The following is a 23098-nucleotide window of genomic DNA, read 5'->3' as shown; positions in this document are numbered from 1 at the left end:
TGGCTTCTGGCCGCAGTGAAATAACACTTCGCCATGGCGAAACGTGAAAAAGTAGATCTCGCCGGGACGAAATAAAACTTCACCGCGACACGATGCATTCTGGAATTCTGGAGCTATCTGGTGGTTCAATCTCACTGAGGAGAAACAAACGTTTGCCGCGCGACCATGTGGTATTTGAACTTCGCTACAGTGAAGAATTTTCTTCGCCGCGGTGAGATAGCTGCTGGACCAGTTTGTGTTTTTTGCACAGAGATCGAACTACAGTTTTTCAAAACCTTTAAAGCCAATAAATATTCTACACATTTAAGATGATAATTTAATAATTTCACCCACCCAATTTAAAATTGATTGTTTTGAATGTATGCAATGTTCTTGTTTGATAATTGCATGGTGCCCGGTACATGACCCTTAGACCTAATGTTTAATTTTAATTTTGGGCTTGTTTGTAATCTTTTAAATAAATAGGACCTGCGTGTCCTGCCTCTCTCTAATATCTCCATGTGTTTCTTTTTCTCATCTCACTCCCCTCGTATGTAACGTGAGGTTTCTATTTTATTAATGTAAATTAAAATAGGATTTTATTTTGTAAAATCTTTGTAATGATCGTGATTAAGAAACGAAGGAGCAATGACGAGGAATAACTTGAAGACCCAAGTTTTTTTTTTTTTTTTTTAAACCTTAGGTTGACCTACTAATTTCTCTAGGCTCGAGGAAATCAGTTTTAGTGGGCAATATACCGACACGCTTAATTTTTTCCTAGAATGCATGCTAAGGTTGAATGTTTAATAATATGTCGATCAATGACATTCTAACAAAATAAATAATAAACTTAAAAACGAATTTCAAAATTTTAGGAATATATCTATTGCACTTACATCAGACATATGGGCTTGTAGATCAAAAACCGATTTTTTAACTGTTACAGTACATTTCTTAGATCATAATTGGGGTTTACAACAAAAATTGATAGGTTTTAAACCATTATATGAAAAACATAGTGCTGAAACTATTTATTTTACGATTCTTGAAGTTTTGCAAGAATATTTATTAACTGATAGAGTTGTAGCGCTAACGCTTGATAATGCAGCTGCTAACACCGCGACAATATCTTTATTTGAAAAGAAATTGGATCCGCTTGGTGAAGGCAAATTTTATCACCAGAGATGTGCTTGTCACATCATCAATTTGATAGTTAAAGCAGGTTTAGATACTATACATTCAAGGATTGAGAGGGTGCGTAGAGCTATCGGATTTATCGTCGGCGGTAGCAATAAAAGATGGCAGGAGTACGTCAAATATTGTAAGCAAGAGGAGCCACCGGTTCGACCTTTGAAGTTATGTACAGACATGCCTATCCGTTGGAACTCTACCTACTTGATGTTGGAAAAAGCTTTGCCAACCGCGAAACAAATTACAGATTTCGTCAACCGGAAGAACTATCCAGAGGAAGTTGTCAACTATGATGATTGGGCGGTTTGTGAACTTTTTTATTCATTTCTTAAAATTTTTTATGATGCTACTAATACATTAAGTGGTATTTATTATCCAACTACTAATTTAGTGTTAGATATTTTAGTTCAAATTGCTAAAACTTTTGCTCAATATAGATATGATAACATTTTAAGTGAAATTGTTTCAAGTATGGAAGAAAAATATAAGAGATATTGGTTAGATATTCCATTCTTATATGGATTAGGCATTTTTCTAGATCCTAGGTTTAAATTATCCGTAGTTAACGGTGTAATTACTGAGTTAAGCCATTATTTAGGACATGATTATACGTCTTATCTGACTGACTTTAAACACAAATTGGATATGCTTTTTTCTTTATATGAGAACAGGTACAATGGAAGTGTAAGTGGAACGTCTAGGAGAGGCGATCAGGACCTTGATGCAGGCCTCCCTGAAGGATCGAGCAAGTGGGCGTATGTGGAACGTGGCGGAAGCTCCAGCTCCAGCTCGTACATACATAGACCAAATGAGATGACTCGCTACCTACAGGTGGACCTGACCTTTATGACGATGAAGGAGCAACTTGACATGGATATTCTTCAATGGTGGAACCAACATGAAAGTCGATTCCCCATTATATCCCAAATGGCACGTGACATTTTATCTGTGCCAGTTTCTACAATTGCATCCGAGTCAACATTTTCAACGAGTGGTCAGATTGTTGAAGACAGAAGATGTTCTTTAACCGATGAGATGATTGAAGTGATAACGTGTTTACGGGATTGGACTCATGTAGAAAGAAGACTACAACAGCACCTTGAAGATCCCGAACTACTCGAACTCTTTAGGAATACAGATTTGAATAATGTGACTAGTGTTGATGATGAAATTAAAGATGAATAATTTAATAAAAAAAATTATTTAATTGTTTATTTGTGAAGCGTGAATGTGTGAAATGTGAATATTACATTTATGTTAAAAATTAAAATTAACTATTAATTATTATTTTTTAAAATTAATTAAAATTTTAGAAACTTACTAATCAACCCCCAAAAAATACTAAAAACCCCCTATAAAATTTTGTTTTGCCCCAAAATATAAAAAAAAATTGAGGGGGGAAAATAAAATTATCCAAGCCCTATGGGACCAGTCCCGACCAGGCCTAAGGCCTGGTCCGGGTCCGGGTCCTGGTTTTGCTCATGGGCCTGGGACCTATCCCAGGCCCAGGCCTGGGCCGACAAGGGACCGGTCCCTTGCCCACCTCTACATTATGCTAGCATCAATGACACCTAAGCTGCAAAAACAGCATGAGAATATGGATGTTGCTGCCATGATTCTACACCTTAAAGAGTTTTTCAAAGGAAATGCTCGTCATGAGAGGTATAAGGTGTCGAGTGCATTGTTTAGGAGTCATATGACTGAGGGAGCTCAAGTTGGTCCTCATGTGCTCAAGATGATTGGGTACATAGAGAGGCTTGAGCCTTTGGGGTTTGGTGTGGATGCAAACTTACAAGTGAATTTAATTCTGCAATCATTACCTGATTTCTTTTAACCGTTCATAATGGATTTCAATATGAACATGATGGTGAAATCCCTGTCAGAACTTTTGAACATGCTTAGGATTGCGAAGCAGGACATGAAAAAGTCAAAGCCTGTTTTTCTGGTTGCTGCCAATAAAAGAAAGGGTAAGGGCAAGGGAAAGGCCAAGGCCAATCCCAAGCCCAAGCCCAAGCCCAAAGGACATGATGCTCTCAAACCTGAGGGTGGCGTTGGGAAAGGTGGGAAGGTAGTCTGCTTCTATTGTGGCAAGCCTAGCCACTGGAGGAAACACTATAAGGCTTTCCTAACAAACAAGAAGAAGTCAGACGCTTCGACTTCAGGTATGTACATGATTGAGATTAACTTCTCTCCTTCAACATCTTGGGTCATTGACACAGGATATTGTACTCATATCTGTACTGATGTGCAGGGACTAAGTTATAGTAGATTGCTCGCCAAGGGAGAAGTGGACCTATGAGTTGGAAATAGAGCATATGTGGTTGCATTAGCTATAGGGACTTATTGTTTGACTTGGCCTACAGGGTTATTATTAGAACTCAAAGATTGTTATTTTGTACATGTTATTTCTAGAAACATTATTTCAGTATCTGCTTTGGATAATATAGGATGTCATTTTGAAATTTCTAATGGATTTTTGTCCTTTAGTTTGAATGGAATTCCATTTGGAATTGCAAGGTTATATAACGGATTATATGTTCTTGATTTGAAAGAGATATTCTCAATGTTGAAACTAAGAAAGCTATCAAAACCAAACACACCTCTGGCATTGTAGATTGGATCATGTTAATTAGACCCGTATTGCAAAACTTCAAAGGGATGGAGTTTTGGACCCTTTTGACTTCCAGTCATTTGAGGTATGCGAGTCATGCCTTTTAGGCAAGATGACCAAATCGCCTTTCACAAGCAAAATGAAAGGGCTACTGAACTATTAGACATCATCCATAGTGATGTATACTGTCCACTTACAGTTGAAGCCAGAGGTGGATATTCATACTTCATCACATTTACTGATGATTTCAGTATATATGGTTATGTCTACCTTATGAGACATAAATTTGAAGCCTTTGATAAATTCAAAGAATTTAGGAATGAAGTACAAAATATGTTAGGCAAAAGTATTAAAAGCTCTTCAATCAGATCGAGGAGGTGAATACTTGAGCTCAGGGTTTTTTGAATACCTAAAGGAATGCGAGATAGTATCACAACTCACCCCTCCATATACACCCTAACACAATGGAGTGTTTGAGAGGAGGAATAGGATCCCAGTATTATTCTAACCAAAGACACAAATAATACGATAAAGTTATTATAGTATTGAACGACCTTGTCAAAAGACGGTGACTGATCGCACTTGTCAAGGTTGTTTGCCGACAACCTGATGCAACGCATGGGTGCTTGTTGGAGGCAAGTTCACTAGACAGACCCACTAGATGATTCCATATAGATGATAACCCGAGTGTCTATGGAATAAGTCCTTTAACAAATGGTGGTGCATGTGATCCTTAGACTTGAGATCACCGGAGCACCTTGTGCATCCATTGGTGTAGTTTGACACTAGTCCAATGTAGTTCTATTCAGAGCTATCAATACGGTAGTGATTGGCTACATCGAGAAGTGCATCAAGACTATGATGGATCGACAAAGGATTCATCACTCTCGGGTACGGAGAAGTTATCTCACTACGCAATTTAGTAAATGGCAATGACATCAAATTTGTGGCCATAGTGAGATTAAGTTGTTGCTCAATCCAATTTATTATTCTAGTCATTAGTCCGGTAACTGAATACAAAGATATCGAGAATAATTGAGATCGACACTATTTCTGTATCTCAGCCTCGTTGAGATAACATATGATGAAAGGATTTGATTGCATAGTAATCATATCGTTGATAGGTAGCTATTTTGCTGAATCCGAATATATTGGGTAGCATGATGCCTTACTAGGGGCCAATTTTGGTCTTTGTGTTGTGAGACGATTAATTGGTGTTAATCACGATACTACTCACTGTCGATATGATAAAGAGTCTATAGGTCACACACTTAGAAGATAATTTAAGAATCAGTTTGTTAAAGGGGTATTTTCGTCTTTTAGGACGAATGGGTATTTTGGTAATATCACATTGCAATTAAATTTACTGAGATTGTTGCCTGTATTCAATTTTAATATTAAAATTAAAATTAATAAGATTATATTTAAATATATGTGCACATATATTTAAATGAATTATTATTATTATTATTATTATTATTATTATTATTATTATAATTATATTGATTTTAATAATAATAATTAATTATATTTAAAATATCAATTAAAGGGTATTTGGTTACGAGGGTGGATTAAGGTTGGAGCCCATAGCTATTCCTTAGTGGAATAGAGTTTTAATTAAATTGCACTATATAAGTGCAACTTAAAATTAAAACAAGTAACACATTATTCAATAAATTAAAAAAACCTAGCCACCGTCACTCTCACTCTCACGTTTTGGTAGAGTGAATCAAAGAATTTTTCTTTGATTCTTGAAGCCTACAAATTGTTCTAGCAAAACAATTATCGATTTTTTAGATTGTCTTTGTGTGGATCAACGTTCATGCGATTCTATATTGAATTGGAAGCGAAATCAAATTAGAGACATTTGAAAGAGCCTCCAAACATACGTAATTGTTCTAATCCTTGAATGAATTAATAATATTTTATACAAAAACTTGTTTTAACATGAAAATATTGTAATCAATACTCGGATCTTGGTGCAATTGTAATCTGCTGCGTACAGGAGATCAATTACTAACATAAATCGCATCTAACGGCATGCAATTAGGCCGTAATCGTACCACCTACACCTCCACCAAACCCACCACCATTTCCTCCTCCACCCATGCCTCGAGCTCCTCCTTTCCACCATTTCCTCCTTCCCTCTCCCTTCTATTGTTTAAATGTGAAGTAAATCCTTAAATGAACCAAATTATGTGCTTGTCTGTTGTGAAAGCTTTTCACGGGAATGCCTATGTTTTGCTTTTGCTTTGTTTGGTTAGGCAGAATGGTGAAGAATATGGTTGATTCTTTTGCTTGCAGTTCGTGTTGCGTTTTTGGAGGAGAACCACTGCGTATTATGATGATTGCAGGTGGCATAAATGGGGATAGTTGGACTGTGGCGTTTTGCCAGGTGCTTGTTGCAGATTCGGTGCATTAGGTCCTCTTGGGCATGCTACCTTTTTCTTTGTTTCTGTTTGTGTCCGTTTAAGGTTTCTTTCTTATTCAGCTTTGATTGTAAGGATCTTTCCTTTTTGCTTCTTGTTCTGTTGCTGCCTTGGCCTGCCCCAAGGCGTTTTGCTTGGAGGGGAATCCCCTCCTTTAGGCTGTATTTTTTTATTATTTTCTATAAAATTATTGGATTACTAAAAAAAAAAAAAAAAAAATCCAAATTTGTATTTTAATATGAGTTGAGCAATTGAGAGTTTGAGTTGAGAAGAATGATTTGAAAATTTTTAAGTTGGAAGGTGATTATGTAGTAGGTAAATTATTTTTTTCCAGGCCACTGTGGTTCTGGCCATGGTGGAGGTTTTGATGGAGGTGTAGATGGTGGATAATTTGGTAGAGGTATTCATGTAGTGTTAGATTTTCTAGTCATATAGAAAATTACCATCCTATCATTTTTCAAACGAAGCTTTATTAACAAACTCTGACAAAATATGTTTATTTGTCGTTTCAAAACTTTTTAGATACCAATTTGTCTTTACAGTAAACTGTGGTAGGTGTAAATCCACCGATTTAGTTATTAAAGTAGATGGGGTCTAAACTAAATTAATTAAAATTTGAATTACTGTTAAATTTCAAATAATAAATTGGGCTATATAGCGGTAGCGCCACTCTAAAAGGGGAAAAGCTTAATTATTTATAATTAAATTGTTATTTATTGCATCAAACTGTGCGCCATTAATAAGACTTTCCGGTCCATCCAGCTTTGATCGTCTCATGATCTCACTTCTAAGAAAACTCCCATTAACGGTATCACCAACTACATTGACCAGGCTCATGGATTCATCATCATCTTCAACATCAACAGCAGCAAAAGCCTCCTCACAAATGCATAGACTCCTTATATTAGCCCAACAGTTACGTCATTACAAGCCACCGCCTTCTTGTTTAGATGAATTGGAGGAACAACAAATCCAGGAAACCACTGGCAAGGTTGTCTCTCAACTGGGGTTTGAAGAATCTGTTACTCCAGTTGTGAGGGTAGTGATGTATACTGTCCACTTACAGTTGAAGCCAGAGGTGGATATTCATACTTCATCACATTTACTGATGATTTCAGTATATATGGTTATGTCTACCTTATGAGACATAAATTTGAAGCCTTTGATAAATTCAAAGAATTTAGGAATGAAGTACAAAATATGTTAGGCAAAAGTATTAAAAGCTCTTCAATCAGATCGAGGAGGTGAATACTTGAGCTCAGGGTTTTTTGAATACCTAAAGGAATGCGAGATAGTATCACAACTCACCCCTCCATATACACCCTAACACAATGGAGTGTTTGAGAGGAGGAATAGGATCCCAGTATTATTCTAACCAAAGACACAAATAATACGATAAAGTTATTATAGTATTGAACGACCTTGTCAAAAGACGGTGACTGATCGCACTTGTCAAGGTTGTTTGCCGACAACCTGATGCAACGCATGGGTGCTTGTTGGAGGCAAGTTCACTAGACAGACCCACTAGATGATTCCATATAGATGATAACCCGAGTGTCTATGGAATAAGTCCTTTAACAAATGGTGGTGCATGTGATCCTTAGACTTGAGATCACCGGAGCACCTTGTGCATCTATTGGTGTAGTTTGACACTAGTCCAATGTAGTTCTATTCAGAGCTATCAATACGGTAGTGATTGGCTACATCGAGAAGTGCATCAAGACTATGATGGATCGACAAAGGATTCATCACTCTCGGGTACGGAGAAGTTATCTCACTACGCAATTTAGTAAATGGCAATGACATCAAATTTGTGGCCATAGTGAGATTAAGTTGTTGCTCAATCCAATTTATTATTCTAGTCATTAGTCCGGTAACTGAATACAAAGATATCGAGAATAATTGAGATCGACACTATTTCTGTATCTCAGCCTCGTTGAGATAACATATGATGAAAGGATTTGATTGCATAGTAATCATATCGTTGATAGGTAGCTATTTTGCTGAATCCGAATATATTGGGTAGCATGATGCCTTACTAGGGGCCAATTTTGGTCTTTGTGTTGTGAGACGATTAATTGGTGTTAATCACGATACTACTCACTGTCGATATGATAAAGAGTCTATAGGTCACACACTTAGAAGATAATTTAAGAATCAGTTTGTTAAAGGGGTATTTTCGTCTTTTAGGACGAATGGGTATTTTGGTAATATCACATTGCAATTAAATTTACTGAGATTGTTGCCTGTATTCAATTTTAATATTAAAATTAAAATTAATAAGATTATATTTAAATATATGTGCACATATATTTAAATGAATTATTATTATTATTATTATTATTATTATTATTATTATTATAATTATATTGATTTTAATAATAATAATTAATTATATTTAAAATATCAATTAAAGGGTATTTGGTTACGAGGGTGGATTAAGGTTGGAGCCCATAGCTATTCCTTAGTGGAATAGAGTTTTAATTAAATTGCACTATATAAGTGCAACTTAAAATTAAAACAAGTAACACATTATTCAATAAATTAAAAAAACCTAGCCACCGTCACTCTCACTCTCACGTTTTGGTAGAGTGAATCAAAGAATTTTTCTTTGATTCTTGAAGCCTACAAATTGTTCTAGCAAAACAATTATCGATTTTTTAGATTGTCTTTGTGTGGATCAACGTTCATGCGATTCTATATTGAATTGGAAGCGAAATCAAATTAGAGACATTTGAAAGAGCCTCCAAACATACGTAATTGTTCTAATCCTTGAATGAATTAATAATATTTTATACAAAAACTTGTTTTAACATGAAAATATTGTAATCAATACTCGGATCTTGGTGCAATTGTAATCTGCTGCGTACAGGAGATCAATTACTAACATAAATCGCATCTAACGGCATGCAATTAGGCCGTAATCGTACCACCTACACCTCCACCAAACCCACCACCATTTCCTCCTCCACCCATGCCTCGAGCTCCTCCTTTCCACCATTTCCTCCTTCCCTCTCCCTTCTATTGTTTAAATGTGAAGTAAATCCTTAAATGAACCAAATTATGTGCTTGTCTGTTGTGAAAGCTTTTCACGGGAATGCCTATGTTTTGCTTTTGCTTTGTTTGGTTAGGCAGAATGGTGAAGAATATGGTTGATTCTTTTGCTTGCAGTTCGTGTTGCGTTTTTGGAGGAGAACCACTGCGTATTATGATGATTGCAGGTGGCATAAATGGGGATAGTTGGACTGTGGCGTTTTGCCAGGTGCTTGTTGCAGATTCGGTGCATTAGGTCCTCTTGGGCATGCTACCTTTTTCTTTGTTTCTGTTTGTGTCCGTTTAAGGTTTCTTTCTTATTCAGCTTTGATTGTAAGGATCTTTCCTTTTTGCTTCTTGTTCTGTTGCTGCCTTGGCCTGCCCCAAGGCGTTTTGCTTGGAGGGGAATCCCCTCCTTTAGGCTGTATTTTTTTATTATTTTCTATAAAATTATTGGATTACTAAAAAAAAAAAAAAAAAAATCCAAATTTGTATTTTAATATGAGTTGAGCAATTGAGAGTTTGAGTTGAGAAGAATGATTTGAAAATTTTTAAGTTGGAAGGTGATTATGTAGTAGGTAAATTATTTTTTTCCAGGCCACTGTGGTTCTGGCCATGGTGGAGGTTTTGATGGAGGTGTAGATGGTGGATAATTTGGTAGAGGTATTCATGTAGTGTTAGATTTTCTAGTCATATAGAAAATTACCATCCTATCATTTTTCAAACGAAGCTTTATTAACAAACTCTGACAAAATATGTTTATTTGTCGTTTCAAAACTTTTTAGATACCAATTTGTCTTTACAGTAAACTGTGGTAGGTGTAAATCCACCGATTTAGTTATTAAAGTAGATGGGGTCTAAACTAAATTAATTAAAATTTGAATTACTGTTAAATTTCAAATAATAAATTGGGCTATATAGCGGTAGCGCCACTCTAAAAGGGGAAAAGCTTAATTATTTATAATTAAATTGTTATTTATTGCATCAAACTGTGAGCCATTAATAAGACTTTCCGGTCCATCCAGCTTTGATCGTCTCATGATCTCACTTCTAAGAAAACTCCCATTAACGGTATCACCAACTACATTGACCAGGCTCATGGATTCATCATCATCTTCAACATCAACAGCAGCAAAAGCCTCCTCACAAATGCATAGACTCCTTATATTAGCCCAACAGTTACGTCATTACAAGCCACCGCCTTCTTGTTTAGATGAATTGGAGGAACAACAAATCCAGGAAACCACTGGCAAGGTTGTCTCTCAACTGGGGTTTGAAGAATCTGTTACTCCAGTTGTGAGGGACCCTCAATGGTTTAGACCCAAAAAAGCTGCTGTTTTGATCTGTCTCTTTGAAGGAGATGCTGGTGATTTGAGGGTCATACTTACAAAGAGGTCTTCAAGATTGTCTACTCACTCTGGTTAGTAATTTTGAACACCATATTGTTTGATGAGACAATTGAGGAAAGGTTTGTTTTCTGGAATTTTCTTTCTCGGTGCTTTTGAAATGATGGATGATTTACCTTCATTGATTAGTTGTGTAAGGCTTAGTTGAATGCCGGGGTTTTGTTTGTTTTCCTGGAAAATTATGGAATTTAGAAGGAAAATAGAACTTTTGATCAGTGGCTTTGATGGCTTTGTAGGATGGAAAGAACTTAAATTTTGAGTGTTCTATGTTGATTAAAGGAGGGGAGTGGTAAATTGGATTTACTTGAGTACTATGCTCGTATATGGCCCAGTTGGAAAAGTAGAAAATTTTGAGTGAAAGCTTCACCTCTACTGAGTTAAAGGGGCTCAATTGAGTGGACTTAAGTTTTTGCTTTTATTAATTGCATTTGGTATCAGCTTATATTTGAGATTGCAATTTCATTTTTTTTCCCTTTGTCTTTTGGCAAACAATTGGAGATTTATTGACTGATGACAATCATGGAATGAGAGTTTTGGAGATCGGCTATTTGACTCAGTTGATGTGTTTGGCTTCAGGGGAAGTATCATTGCCTGGTGGGAAAGCCGAGGAGGCTGATAAAGGTGATGCGGAGACTGCCACAAGGGAAGCTGAGGAGGAGATTGGGTTGGATCCTTCACTTGTGGATGTTGTCACATTTCTTGAACCATTCTTGTCCAAGGTATGGAAGAATTTTTATTCTATGCTCATTACATTTTTCAGTAGTTTTCCTGAAAGAATCTCATGATAGTTTATCTCTTGATTTTGAATTATTTGTCATTTGAATGAGTGCTAACCTGGGTTCAGTTGAATTATGTGATTCTGGAAATTGACCTATAAGTAGTTATTATTTTATGGAATTATGGGTGTCTTGCTATGGTGACTGCAATTGATGTGAACTGGACTATAAACTTGGTAAATCCTCTTGTTGTTTTTTCTTCTTGACTGCAATTTCAACTTCTCTAGTTGAAGGTTTGATGAGTGGAAAAGGGGTGTTGTATTTTCTGTGTTTAATAAATTAGATGGAAGTGACACACTGTAAATAGAGGAGGCTGCAGCAGAGTACACTTCTTTTTCAGAATTATTTTTCCTTCCAATTCCTTGTAAAATCTTTTTGAATTAGTATTATCTACCTAAATAATCTGAGATTGGTGCTGTGAGTCGAAAACAGAATTGTATTTTCTCCTGTTTTTCTGTTTTCCCTAAATTTTCATCATAGTAGAAATGGTATCAAAAATTGCAGGTTTGGGCATCTATATCTTGAATGTGTGCACCTTGAAAATAGTGTAATGTGTGAACTTTTCTAAGAGTTCTATATAATACTTATGATGTATGGTTTGAAGTGTTGTCGTGGATGTGGGGTCTCAGTTTATATATATGAGAATAAAAGATGGGATCTTGGAAGAATATGGTGTTCTATAGAGCTGTATATGTTGCTAAAAGCTTTCAAAATTGAGTATTTTGATTACAAACCCACAGACACAGCTCAGCTTACTTCCCAAATTTTAAATTGCTCAATTACTTCCTCTGCCTGCCTCGAATTCTTTAATAATTGAATCATTAGGTCTCTTATATTCATGACTTCATTCTAAAATTTAAAATTTGTCTACTTTGTAATCTTAATTTACATACTTAAATTCTCCTGAATTTTGCTTGGTACTGTAGTTACTGGTATGTAAAAATGAAAAGTTTGCTGTTTTTATTCTGTGCATTTGGTTGCACATGCATGCATTTACATCTCAAGTTCTCTGGTGTTGCAATTTGTTGGAATTTTTTTTTTTTTTTTTTTTTTTGGCCAGTTCAACTCTATTGTTATCATGACAAATCCATGTATAGGGACTTCCTTGCTTGCATACATTTCACATCTATTCGTTTTTAACTCTCTTCATCAAGATATATATATTGTGAATAAAAGATTGGATTATTAAATTTACAATGGGTACTGAGAGTTAAACGAAACCTAATGACATTCAGGCTATTGTGGAAGAATTTTTGCACCACACTATGAGATGATGCACACATCTTGTTAATGAATGACTTGATATATATGTGCGGGTCACCACAATATTTATTCACTTGTCACAAGCAATGATTGTCAGTTTGATATGCAAAAGATATAGTTGGGTCAATTTTTCTGAATAAAATTCCTTGGGAAACCATTGCATTAATCTGAATGATTCTGCAGAATATCAGAGATATTAAAATGGCTACAACATTTCATGAATGAACAACTATTTAATTTAGCATGTGGTTAATGGTATAGAGTGTAGAAAACTTTTTAATTTAGCATATTTGAAACTTGAGCTGTATTTGGCTTTACTATCGGGGTTTAGTAATCATCATTTTTCTGTGCAGCACCTCCTCAGAGTTATACCTGTTATTGGCATACTTCGGGATAAGAAAGCCTTCAAGCCTATTCCAAATCCTGCTGAAGTAGAAGAAGTATTTGATGCTCCCTTGGAAATGTTTATTAAGGTTTTTCTCTCAACATTATCTACTTTCAGTTCCTTTGTTTATATTACTATTATTTTTTAAGGAATTATATAAGAAATGTTGCTTCAGGATGAAAACCGAAGGGATGAGGAGAGGGAATGGCTGGGAGACAAGTATCTTATTCACCTTTTTGATTATGAATTTGAGAGCAAGAAGTACTTGATATGGGGTTTAACTGCCGCCATTTTGATTAGGGCCGCTTCAGTGGTATTCCAGAAGCCAGCAGCTTTTCTAGAGCAGAACCCCAAGTTCAAGTTTCCTAGAGTAATAGACAAAGACACCTCTATGGAAACGAATTCTGAGACGAAATAGCTTGGGTGTACTCGAGATAAAATTCTGCAATAAATGCATCACGGCCCTCACTTGTTGAACTAGTATAACTTTTAAAGGACAATCTGATTCATGTATCAAAACAAGTAACCACTATATGCATATTTCATTCTCAGATGCCCCTAATCTGAGGCGGCCAAATATATCCGGACTTTAGAAGGCAATTGGAGGATTTCTTCACTAAATAGTTGTTACAACATAATTGTTGGAGCTATTGCTTTCACCTTCCTCAGGTTAGTTCTTGAACGACTTCAAAACTACTTGTTTCATGTGAATCTCATTTGTAAGTTACTCTTAACAGGACCTGCATCTTGGTGCAAAGACCTTGCACAGTTCCTTGTTAACAACATGAATGTTGGTACTGGAAGAGCTGCTTCTCATTGGGTTCGAGCTTCTGTATTTGATCAAAGGAGGCATTGGACTAGAGAACTGTGAGAAGCTGAAGTTTACGTTTTTGTTATAGGAAGTGGATGTTTCTCTGTAATTTTTTGCCAATTGATATGGGCTAATGATGGTTAAACCCTGCTTGATATTATTATTAACACGAGGAAGTCCCCTCTTGGCCAATGGGTATGGAAATTGTGTTGCTGTTCCAGATTTCCTTGTTCTCACTTGTTTCACTTTGATCTTTATTTAAACCTTGATAAATATCAGGTTGAGAGTCCAACTTCATTTTCCCTACTAATATATAATGACACGTGCATTTGAACATTCATATCTAATCCATTCAGGAACCTGAATGATTCCAACACTAATCGTTTTATATTTCGGCTATCTACGGCGGCACCAGGCCCAAGAATTTTCAATGTGACGATCTTTTTTACGAACCAACAAACAAACAAGACTTAACGGTTTTTTCCAACCAATGGTTTTTTTTTTTTTAAAGATTTTTAAAATATTATTTTATTATCTAAATTTTCTGATAGTCCAGATTGTTGAGACTTTTAAAGAAAAGAGATTGATAATCTTTTGATAATAGAATGTTAAATTTTGGTAGTTGAGATTTATTAGAATTTGATTTGAAAAGAGCAATTATGTAAACCTTAATAGTTCAATTGTTGGCATTGATCAGGTTGGTCAAAGCACGGTGGAAAAGTTTCTTTAAACCATTATTTGGGTTAAAAAAAATCGTTTACTCAACAAACAAATCCTATTAAATGCATAAATCCTTACATTTGTGATAGTGTAATAGATAATTGGATACAATTTTCCCCCCATAGTATGTATATATGACAATTTCAATAACTAAACCCAGTTAAGTAAAAATAAAAAACTTCATTCCAATTTCCAATAATATAATATGCGGTAAGTAGCGGCGGCTCGAGTGTTTGAATTGCCGTGACACGAAGCTCATGGATTCCAACAACGCCGGAGACAGATCTGGAAGACTTGAAACCTTAGCCCAACAGCTTCGTGTCTACGAGGAAAAACCAGATGAGAATGAGATCCCAAGGAGTGAAGGAGAAACGACTTCTCAAGACTCAAATTTAAATGCAGTATCTTCAACCAAGAGAGCAGCAGTTCTTATCTGCATATTTGAAGGAAACGATGGCGATCTTCGTGTAATCCTCACCAAACGCTTCTCAACTCTTTCTTCTCACTCTGGTACTAAAACTAAACTTATCTTTTTTTATCTTTAATTGAAAGTTAATGGAAAGACCAAATGGGTGGGTTTTGTTTCAGGTGACGTGGCACTGCCCGGTGGGAAAAGAGAGGAAACCGATGCTGATGACGTAGAAACAGCGTTGAGAGAGGCTAAGGAGGAGATCGGTTTGGACCCTTCTCTTGTTAATGTTGTTACAGTTCTTCATCCCTTTGTTACGAAGGTATATTCTGTTTAGGAGCATGTGTTTTTTCTTCCTAATTCTGAAATTTTTTGGCCCTTTTACATAATTTCAGGTGCACTGCTCAATTTTTTATGTCTTCCAACGAATTGAGTTCAGAGTTTGGAGTCACCTGTCGTAATTGGGAGATAAGTATGAGCAATTCTTGATGAAAAACATGAGTCTAGCTTTTCAAGATCTATACTACCATTTGTTCTTACTGCAAGTCAAATTTATGATATGATGCGAGTATGTCGTAGATTTGATACAAAACTGGCAACATATAATGCCTCGTTGAGAATTATGATTCATTCTTCGGTTAATCAACATTGACGGTTCAATTTTTTTCTAACATACAAGTAACCAATCATCATATATTTTCTAGTGTTTATTAACCGAAGGATGAATCTTACAAACTTTAGCCACTTCTTGCACTTTATCATTGTAAATCAATATATCATATCTGATGTGAATATGGATTCTAGCAATTAAGTTTGTTGTCAGTTCTAAAGCTTTAAAAGCTTCCTTGGGAGTACTTAAGTATCTTTGAACCATTCTATGAACCTGAAAGGTCACAATTCATCTGCAAATATATACTTTTCGCGACTATTTGTAACTTAAGTTTTAATTTAGAAGTGGTCTTATGTGCAGATTGGAATGACAGTAGTTCCTGTCATTGGTATACTTTCTGAAAGGAAAGCTTTCATTCCGGTTCTAAGTACAGATGAAGTAGAAGCAATGTTTGATGCTCCCTTAGAAATGTTTCTCAAGGTTATACACTGTTCCATTTTACACTTGAGCATCTCATAATCTTCTCTTTAGGGGCTTATTTCTCGTGATTGTGACATAGGATGAGAACCGGAGAGAAGTAGAGAAAGAATGGATGGGAGACAAGTATTTACTCCATTTCTTTGACTATGAAGCAGAGGGCAAGGAGTACATGATATGGGCTTTAACCGCTGGAATCTTGATCAAAGTTGCATCAGTTGTGTACCAACGCTTGCCTGCATTTTCTGAGAGGAGGCCTAAATTCTGGAGTAGAAGTTTGTGATAATAAGTTGTAGAATTATAGCATTTCTTCTTAATTGACGGTTGCATTGTCTAATGAATTGTAGAAACAGAACATGGCAAGAATATATACATTCCCTGCCATATCATTTATAATTTATCTTCCTATTGATAGTTTATTGAAATGTTGCTTTAAGATCATAGATGAGATATTTATGTCCAGAAACTAACAGAATGAATAGAAACAATGCAGATTACGGGTTTCACAGTATAGTAATCCATAAAGCATCTGCTCAAGGCATCATTTGTTTGATCAACTACAAAATGTTTGAAGGTAGACAGACTTGATGAATACTAAACTTTATATTGTTAAAATATAAAATATTAAAATAAAACATGGAATTGATAACAAAAACTGCCATCGTAGATGGCTGATGGCAGGATTTATTAAAAAATAACATCAGACAGCAAGGAAGCACCCTTTCTCTGCAACAAAATGCAACTGACCAGGGTTATAAAGCTTCTCAAGTGAAAATGTTACTCCACAAATAAAAGTGCAAAGAGCATAATTTGCATTAATAACAATTCTCCCTCCAATTCATTACAATTTCACAGACCGTATATGTAGTCATATCAACTTTAATGATCACACCAATATTTTCAACTATACTTCCAAAGTTCAATTGTGATCATATCATGAAAAATTGGAGAAAATTGACAAAAATACTATTAGCAGAAAGATCTCCGTAAAAATGATAACAGAAGCAAAGGGAATTCTAAAAACCTCCGTCCTCAGCTAAAAACCTCGTAGAATTTCTCAATGACTAGTAAACCAGAGTCAATTGACTCCAATGGATCCTTGCGAAGGCGATGCCTCAAACAGTTGGGGATGACAGTAGCAATATCCTCAGGAGTAACATTGTCCCTTCCCTTGAGAGACGCAAGAGCTTTTGCTGCTCTGTTAGTCACAATGTCTCCTCTCAATCCATCAACGTTCAACTCTGCACAAACCTTGGAGATTTTCACCTTTAGCTCATGATCAATCTGAACAGAAGAAAGAGTACTCCTAGCTGAGGCAATTTGTTGCTGGAGCTTCTCTTGCTCCGCTATGTAAGAATCGCGGAATTCCTTTGGGTTTCTATCAAACCGAGCTCTCTCCTCCACAATCTTTACCCTGAGCTCAGCCTCCCTTACAGTCCCCACTTGGGCATGCATTCCAAACCGATCAAGCAGCTGTGGCCTAAGCTCCCCCTCTTCAGGATTTCCAGAACCAATGAGAATAAACCTTGCAGGATGTGATATAGATATACCCTCTCTCTCAACTGTGTTCCATCCTGAAGCAGCAGAATCCAAAAGAACATCCACTAGATGGTCATCCAGAAGGTTAACTTCATCAACATAAAGAATTCCTCTGTTTGCTTTAGCAAGAAGGCCAGGCTCAAATGCCTTGACACCCTCAGTTAGGGCTTTTTCAATGTCAATTGTCCCACAGACCCTATCTTCTGTAGCACCCAATGGCAAATCAACCATGTTGATTTTCGTCATTACAATAGAGAGCTCCTTCCCTTTCATAACACTCTCTCTGACTTCATTCCCCATGGACTCTGGATCTTCTGGGTCTGAGTTATATGGATCACCAGAAACTACTTTGATTTCAGGAAGTAAATCTACCAATGACCTAACAGTGGTCGATTTTCCAGTTCCTCTATCACCCATAATCATCACACCACCAATCTTGGGATCGATCACATTTAATATGAGGCATAATTTCATCTCTTCTTGTCCTACTATTGCGGTAAAGGGATACACCGGCCTCTGGCTCTCCATAGCAGCTGCACGCTTCTGGGCCTGAAAACACCATGAACTTCAAAAACTCCGTTCACACAATTTCCAAAAGCTATTCTTAATAATTTTGCCATCTGCATTCTCCCAAAAGCAATACTTTACCGTGGATATAATTTCCCTAATTTCATTTCCCTTTTGTTAAATATTTCAATTTCAATAATTAATAGAGCAAATAATGCTTTCAAAACATTTTGACTGCACTGAATTTTCTTCAATCTTCTTCAAAGCTACAAAATTCTTGAGGGTACAATAAATACTTTAACCAAGTATAAAGCACATTTTCACAGCCAACTAAAGTTTGATCTCAAAATATAACAACTAGAAATATTAAGAGAAAGCAAACCAGTACCTGTTCAACAGAGTTGATTTCGGTAGCAACATTGGTGACAGCAAACTGAGACCTCCCCTTCTTACCTTCATTAATCCCAATTCCTCCACAAAACCTCCTCCCATAATTCAGCCCTGCAAGAAACAACAGTAAAAAGATCAAACACTTTAACACCCTACCGAAAACTTCAAAAAACCCACTAATTAATTACACAAACAAAATAAAAAAAATAAAAAAAAACCAAAAAAATAAAAAAAGAAACTTGCGCACATTTAAACAATAAACATACACTGGGTCAACCTTAACAGAATGTGAACTTAAATTCAGATTCTGAAGAGTAAAAAGTAAAAGATTGAGAAATGTACCGGAGGCTAAGGAGAAAGAGGAGAAGGTAGGCTTAGAGGTTGGATAAGAGAGAGAGCGAGAAGCCAAGATAGCAGTAGAAGAAGTTCCGAGTGTCGACGCCATGTGAATGTTCAAGTGGTGTTTTGGTGGTGGTGGTGGTGGTGGTGGGGGTGGGGGTGTGTGTTTAGAGGTTATCACAGCTTGACATGGCTTCTGATTGGTTTGTTGGGTTCCGGATAAGAGGATAGATTTCAGTCATATCACCTATATACTTCTGTATTTTTGGCCGTCCCTTTCGTCGCATTTTAACTTTACCCCTAAATAAAAATTTCTCTTGTTCTGAAAGAAAAGGGCAATTGAGGATGCTGTTGTTTGATTTTTTTTTAGTAATAATCTCTTAGGAATTTAACTGCCTCGTATTTGGGGCAAATGATTAAAAGGCCATATTACCTTGAATTTAAGTAAAAGGCCATTTAGTTTTTTAGTCTTTACTAAATGGTTTTATTTTTTATTAAGACAAACTAATAATAATTAAACACTAATTATGGCTTAATTAGGATTAATAAAGTTTGTGTAATCTTTTAAAAATTATAATATGTCCTCAAAAACCTGAAATTCTTGTAAACAAACCCAAACATAACATCTTCTTCTTCTTCTTCCTCCCATCATTAACATCTTCTCCGCCACAGATCCTCCTCCTCCACCTTCTCTTGACATTTCATCCAGGTATGTGTATCTCCCCTTTCCATTTTATATTTCGATTTACAAAGATTTAATGATGGATTGGGTATGGGTTATGATTTTGATTTAGCTGTTTAAGTTGTTGACTTATGTTTGATGTAATGCAAGTTGAAAGGAGTGAAATTTGTTGAATATTTTCTTGCATTGTGGATAGCTGGGGGTGGTAGCACCGATTGTAGGTGGAGATGACTGAAAATGTGTTCTGGATATGATGGATCGCTTAAGTGATTTGGTGTATCGCTTAAGTGATCTAGTATGTCTGGTATAATGAAGCAGATCGTAGATCGCTTAAGCGATCAGGTATATGGTAGAAGATTGCTTAAGGGATCTGTTATAAGCCTGGTATATGGCAGTAGATCGCTTAAGCAATCAGGTAAATGGCAGAAGATCGCTTAAGCGATCAGACTTATTTATACCAAATCGCTTAAACGATACAACAGATCGCTCAAGCGACTCTGCAGATACTTTTTAAAAATCTGTCAACCCTTAAGACATCAGTTAATAATTTTTTTTTTCTTGCATTATAGGTACTTGGGCTATTATTAGACATGGGACAAGTTGTTTTGGGTGTTGAATATTTTGGTGAGTGGGTGGAGGAAGAAAGTTGTTAGAAGTGGATTGGGAAGAGCAAAGAAGTTATACTAATTGTTGTGAGCACAGGGGTTAGTTTTGATGAGTTGATTGATGAAATAATTAGAAGAGATGATTTGAGTTGCTCATATAGTGATATAGTTGTAAAATACGTTTTAAGCAAAGTTCCCAAACATTATAAGGTATCTCCTGTTATATTAAAGTCAGATGAAGGTGTGAAGTTATATNGCAAGTTCCGAGTGTCGACGCCATGTGAATGTTCAAGTGGTGTTTTGGTGGTGGTGGTGGTGGTGGTGGGGGTGGGGGTGTGTGTTTAGAGGTTATCACAGCTTGACATGGCTTCTGATTGGTTTGTTGGGTTCCGGATAAGAGGATAGATTTCAGTCATATCACCTATATACTTCTGTATTTTTGGCCGTCCCTTTCGTCGCATTTTAACTTTACCCCTAAATAAAAATTTCTCTTGTTCTGAAAGAAAAGGGCAATTGAGGATGCTGTTGTTTGATTTTTTTTTAGTAATAATCTCTTAGGAATTTAACTGCCTCGTATTTGGGGCAAATGATTAAAAGGCCATATTACCTTGAATTTAAGTAAAAGGCCATTTAGTTTTTTAGTCTTTACTAAATGGTTTTATTTTTTATTAAGACAAACTAATAATAATTAAACACTAATTATGGCTTAATTAGGATTAATAAAGTTTGTGTAATCTTTTAAAAATTATAATATGTCCTCAAAAACCTGAAATTCTTGTAAACAAACCCAAACATAACATCTTCTTCTTCTTCTTCCTCCCATCATTAACATCTTCTCCGCCACAGATCCTCCTCCTCCACCTTCTCTTGACATTTCATCCAGGTATGTGTATCTCCCCTTTCCATTTTATATTTCGATTTACAAAGATTTAATGATGGATTGGGTATGGGTTATGATTTTGATTTAGCTGTTTAAGTTGTTGACTTATGTTTGATGTAATGCAAGTTGAAAGGAGTGAAATTTGTTGAATATTTTCTTGCATTGTGGATAGCTGGGGGTGGTAGCACCGATTGTAGGTGGAGATGACTGAAAATGTGTTCTGGATATGATGGATCGCTTAAGTGATTTGGTGTATCGCTTAAGTGATCTAGTATGTCTGGTATAATGAAGCAGATCGTAGATCGCTTAAGCGATCAGGTATATGGTAGAAGATTGCTTAAGGGATCTGTTATAAGCCTGGTATATGGCAGTAGATCGCTTAAGCAATCAGGTAAATGGCAGAAGATCGCTTAAGCGATCAGACTTATTTATACCAAATCGCTTAAACGATACAACAGATCGCTCAAGCGACTCTGCAGATACTTTTTAAAAATCTGTCAACCCTTAAGACATCAGTTAATAATTTTTTTTTTCTTGCATTATAGGTACTTGGGCTATTATTAGACATGGGACAAGTTGTTTTGGGTGTTGAATATTTTGGTGAGTGGGTGGAGGAAGAAAGTTGTTAGAAGTGGATTGGGAAGAGCAAAGAAGTTATACTAATTGTTGTGAGCACAGGGGTTAGTTTTGATGAGTTGATTGATGAAATAATTAGAAGAGATGATTTGAGTTGCTCATATAGTGATATAGTTGTAAAATACGTTTTAAGCAAAGTTCCCAAACATTATAAGGTATCTCCTGTTATATTAAAGTCAGATGAAGGTGTGAAGTTATATATGATTGATGTGGCCGATAATGGTTCGAGGCCAATTTTAAGGGTTTCTTTTGTAGAACAACCGTTGGAAGTTGATTCAAAGGAAGAGGATAACGAGGAAGTTAGTGGAGAGAATGTTGGTTTTAATTTGAACTACGAGGGCATTGATTTCTTAGTTGAAAAATCAAGAGTAGGCGGTGATTTGGGTGGTGAGGAGGACACTGTAGAAGAGGTTGGTCATGTGCAGCAGAATGAAAATGTTGACGAGGAGGACCTCGTACATGTTCCCGCAGATATAGAGATTCCTTTAAATACAGATTATGTAGAAGGTGTAGTTTGTGAGGAAGAGAACACTATGGTCCTTTATGCAGGTTCAAAGGCGGCAATTGCAGGTAGTAGTGAATCAGCTCATGTTTTTACTGATGGATCGGACTTGCGCGTAGGGAATTATTATTTGACAACAAAGAGGAAGTGGTTAGGAAGCTAAAAATCGTTGCCGTGAGAGGTAATTTTGAGTTCATCACCAAAAAGTCTAATTCATCGGTAGTGACTATTACATGTCGTGACCGAAAGTGCAAGTGGCGGGTTTATTGTAAAAGGTTGGCAGAGTCCGAAAAATTTATTATTAGCACAAATACCCGTGAGCACACATGTGGGTTGGGACATATTTCAAGTGAGCATTGATGTAACAACTGTTGTAAACTAGTAAAATGCTTTCATAATAATACTAGAAAATGGGCCCAAAACTTTTCTTTCTATTATATGAAATAAATCTTTTATACACAAAGAGTATTATTGTACAAAATGCCATTTAAAAAGACAAAAACAGGGGAAACAGTGTAGCTATTGCTCCTCGCTTGCCGACGCCCCTCCGACTGCAACATCACCTAGATCCCGCATCCACAAAGGAAAATGACGGGGTGAGCACGAAATAATGCTCAGTAAGTAAACCCTCTATTTGTCTATCCCCGTAACTATTTTTCTTAATTCCTTCCTCACACTTTCTTTCTATTATTTTCTACTAATGTTATGGCCTCATCTTACCGGAGGTACGGCTGGATGGTGTTCACACAACACCATCTCACTCTTGATGATTGTCGGGTGGAGTTCACACAGCACCAACCCGCTTTTAATGACTACCGAGTGGGGATCACAAAGCTTCTACCCGGTTTTCATAACTATCGGGTAGAGACCACAAAGCACCTACCCATTTCTCATGACTTTTGGGTGACGATCACAAAG

The 23098-nt window shown here is 36.3% G+C and overlaps 3 protein-coding genes across 4 annotated transcripts; 2 read left to right on the top strand and 1 right to left on the bottom strand.

Moving 5' to 3' along the window:
* Positions 1-10242: 10242 nt before the first annotated feature.
* LOC116133664 (nudix hydrolase 15, mitochondrial-like) lies at positions 10243-14082 on the top strand. Of its 2 annotated transcripts, XR_004128594.1 has the most exons (5): positions 10243-10663; positions 11226-11368; positions 13042-13161; positions 13249-13742; positions 13811-14082. XR_004128594.1 is itself a non-coding variant. In XM_031419353.1 (4 exons), exons 1-4 carry the CDS (start codon positions 10282-10284, stop codon positions 13489-13491), a joined length of 888 nt encoding a protein of 295 aa, XP_031275213.1. In that variant the 5' UTR covers positions 10243-10281; the 3' UTR covers positions 13492-14082. The 2 variants fall into 2 exon arrangements, 1 of the variants encoding a protein (XP_031275213.1); XM_031419353.1 differs by having other exon boundaries at positions 13249-14082.
* A 631-nt stretch (positions 14083-14713) lies between these two features.
* LOC116133710 (nudix hydrolase 15, mitochondrial-like) lies at positions 14714-16519 on the top strand. The gene is made up of 4 exons (XM_031419403.1): positions 14714-15114; positions 15193-15335; positions 15984-16103; positions 16183-16519. The coding sequence occupies exons 1-4, from the start codon at positions 14862-14864 to the stop codon at positions 16381-16383; spliced, it is 717 nt and encodes a 238-aa protein (XP_031275263.1). The 5' UTR covers positions 14714-14861; the 3' UTR covers positions 16384-16519.
* Positions 16520-16889: 370 nt separating this feature from the next.
* Positions 16890-19103, bottom strand: LOC116133725 (magnesium-chelatase subunit ChlI, chloroplastic). Its single transcript, XM_031419418.1, has 3 exons — positions 18879-19103; positions 18535-18647; positions 16890-18188 (listed from the first exon to the last, which is right to left on the bottom strand). Exons 1-3 carry the CDS (start codon positions 18979-18981, stop codon positions 17133-17135), a joined length of 1272 nt encoding a protein of 423 aa, XP_031275278.1. The 5' UTR covers positions 18982-19103; the 3' UTR covers positions 16890-17132.
* Between the last annotated feature and the right edge of the window lie 3995 nt (positions 19104-23098).

Source organism: Pistacia vera, unplaced genomic scaffold (assembly GCF_008641045.1).
Source record: "Pistacia vera cultivar Batoury unplaced genomic scaffold, PisVer_v2 Contig272, whole genome shotgun sequence".
Taxonomy (NCBI): domain Eukaryota; kingdom Viridiplantae; phylum Streptophyta; class Magnoliopsida; order Sapindales; family Anacardiaceae; genus Pistacia; species Pistacia vera.
Note: the sequence above shows the minus strand (reverse complement) of the source record. Positions and strands in the feature narration are given on the sequence as shown.